Below are 2,874 nucleotides of genomic sequence, written 5' to 3'. Positions count from 1 at the left end.
AAATCAAATTTCAAAGATGTTAAACAATTTTCATTGAAATTCTAACGTTTGAACTCTTGTGGAATTCAGGTGTATGCCTAAAAATTCTTCGAGGACTGGAGAACTGCTTGAAGGACTTTCAGACCCCGAGAAAACATTCAGGGCATTGAACCGTGCTAACAGGAGGATCCAACAATCACAACAACCACACCAACTTGAATTTGACATGGGTGACGTAGAGAACGTCAACAGAAACATCAGGGATGAGCCATCTAACCCAAATGTCAGAGTGGTGGCACCTCTTGTGCCAGAAGCTGCACTTTATGATTGTGCTCAACCCACAGCTAACAACCTAGCAATTGCCATATTTGTGCCCGTAATTCAAGCGGAGACATTCCAGATCACCAACAACATGCTGCATCTGCTGCAGAATAAAGGATTGTTCTCCGGGTCACACATTGAAGACCCTCAGCAACATTTGAAAAATTTTCTGTCAATTTGTGTAACTCAAAGGCAGCCAAATGTGACCCTAGAAGCTAACAAGCTATTACTGTTTCCGTTCTCTGTAACTGGGGAAGCTCAAACTTGGCTGAATTTGCTCTCAATCAATTCCATTGTCACCTGGGAGGAATTAGTAAAGCAGTTTTTGAATAAGTTCTACCCGCCCAACAAGACTGCAAGGCAGATTAATGAAATATTGCAATACAAGCAGCAGCCGACTGAGACCTTGCAAGAAACTTGAGAAAAATTTAAAGAGATGTTGGTGAAGTGTCCTCACCATGGCATTCCAGACCAGATGCTTGGCCAGAGGTTTTACATGGGGTTAGCTGACAATCTAAAGGCCAATATGGACGCTTCAGCTGGAGGTGCATTTTTGAGTAAGGCATTTACAGAGTGCAAAGTACTTCTTGACAAGATGTCCCATAACTCGGGGTGGATGACTAGAGGTACAACACTAGCACCCATAGAGCATTCAGTTCCTTTTGACCCAAATAATTCACATGCAGAGAACATGGCCACACTCATGACTCAGATGAGTATTTTGACAAAGAAGATAGATGAGATGGGTACCAAACAGGTGCATATTGTTGACACGACAAATGGAGGACTGTGTACACCCTATATTAATCAGTCTTATGTGTGTTCATGGAGCGGAGAAGGTGAAAATCAAGGGGTAAGGGAAGATAAGAATTATGTTAACAACTTTGGAGGTCAGAGACAAGGAGGACAAAAGTAGAGACCGGCACCAAATCAGCAATACAGACCCAACATGCCTCAGCCTGGGGGCATGCAAGCTTAAGGCCAAATGGTGCCATACCACCAGAGATAACAGGGCTACCCATAGCATAACCAACAACAGTTGACATATGAGCCACCTCCTCAGCAGCAAGATAACAACATGGTAGAGATTAGGGGGATGCTCCAGCAACTCATGGGGACAAATGGTAAGATGCAAGAAAAGTTGGCAGTACATGATTCAGCTATAAAGAACATTGAAATTCAGTTGGGGCAGTTGTCTATGACTTTAAACAACTGCCCCCAGGGTACATTGCCAGCGGATACAAATATTAACCCCAAGGAGCAAAACCCGAATCAGCTGACGGTAGTAAGTCTCTGGAATGGGAGAGATTTAGACAAAGAGTAGGAGGTTGCACAAGCCAGCAAAGAGACTACGCCAGCCACTCCAATTCCACTAGAGGTAGATAAACCAACAAATCTGATTGAAGTGGTGGTTGAACAGGGTCAAGATGAAAAGGGTAAGGCTAAGGTAAATGAACAAGCTGCAGAACAGGTGGTGCCTCTTGTGCCACAGAACCCCAATAGAGAGAAGCCAACAAGCAGTGCACAAAGGGTGATACCTACACCATTCCCTCATAGACAGATAAAACAAAAGAAAGAAGATCAATACAAGACATGCATGGAGATGCTGTGTCAAATTCAGTTGAATATTCCTTTGATGGATGCCTTGAGAGAGATGCCAGGTTATGCGAAGATGATGAAAGACCTAATGTCACGGAAGTTTGATTTTCAGGACCTATCCACAGTGACTCTAACGCAGACCTACAATACAGTAGTGACCAGACCGATGGCTCAAAAGATGTCTGACTTAGGTAGCTTCACTATTCCATGCACGATTGGGAGTTACGCCTTTGCAAAGGCATTATGTGATTTTGGAGCCAGCATAAATTTGATGCCTCTGGCTATATACACCAAACTGGGCATTGGCAGAGCTAGACCGACTTCGATGCTGTTGCAGCTGGCTGACCGCATAGTAAAAAGGCCTACTAGGATTCTTGATGATGTGTTGGTGCAAGTGGGGAAGTTCGTGTTCCCTGCAGACTTTGTTATTCTGGATTGTCAGGTAGATGAGGAGATACCTATCATTTTAGGTAGGCCATTTTTGGCCACTGGGAGAGCCCTGATTGATTGTGAGACTGGGGAATTAAAAATGAGCCTGAACGATGAAGAAGTCATATTCAATGTTCAGCAATCTATGAGGAGACCTAGTGAATATGCTAATTGCTCTCTAGTGAAGGCAGTGGATATGATCCTGCAAGAAGATGATGTGACCCTGACTGCTTAATAGAGGCATGTTTGACAAATTTAGAAGAAATGGATGGTCAAGGGTTAGCTGAGTGGGTCATAGAACTTGAAGGCCAAGGAATCTGGAAAAGGGAACCTCAGTTCAAGTCCCTTGAATTAGAAAAAAGGGCTACACCTCCAACAAAGCCATTAGTAGAGGAACCACCCAAGCTGGAGCTGAAGCCGCTCCCAGCTCACCTCAGGTACATTTTTTTAGGTCCCGATTCTACTTTGCCTGTTATTATATCATCCAGTTTGCTAGATGTGCAGGTAAAACAGCTCTTACAGGTACTGCAGGAAAGCAAGATTGCC

General features: G+C 43.9%; 1 protein-coding gene across 1 annotated transcript; it reads left to right on the top strand.

Moving 5' to 3' along the window:
• Positions 1-1,378: 1,378 nt before the first annotated feature.
• Positions 1,379-2,563, top strand: LOC138889536 (uncharacterized). The gene is made up of 3 exons (XM_070172857.1): positions 1,379-1,582; positions 1,721-2,341; positions 2,468-2,563. Exons 1-3 carry the CDS (start codon positions 1,379-1,381, stop codon positions 2,561-2,563), a joined length of 921 nt encoding a protein of 306 aa, XP_070028958.1.
• Positions 2,564-2,874: the final 311 nt, after the last annotated feature.

The sequence above is a fragment of the Nicotiana sylvestris genome, chromosome 4 (genome assembly GCF_000393655.2).
Source record: "Nicotiana sylvestris chromosome 4, ASM39365v2, whole genome shotgun sequence".
NCBI classification, from domain to species: domain Eukaryota; kingdom Viridiplantae; phylum Streptophyta; class Magnoliopsida; order Solanales; family Solanaceae; genus Nicotiana; species Nicotiana sylvestris.
Note: the sequence above shows the minus strand (reverse complement) of the source record. Positions and strands in the feature narration are given on the sequence as shown.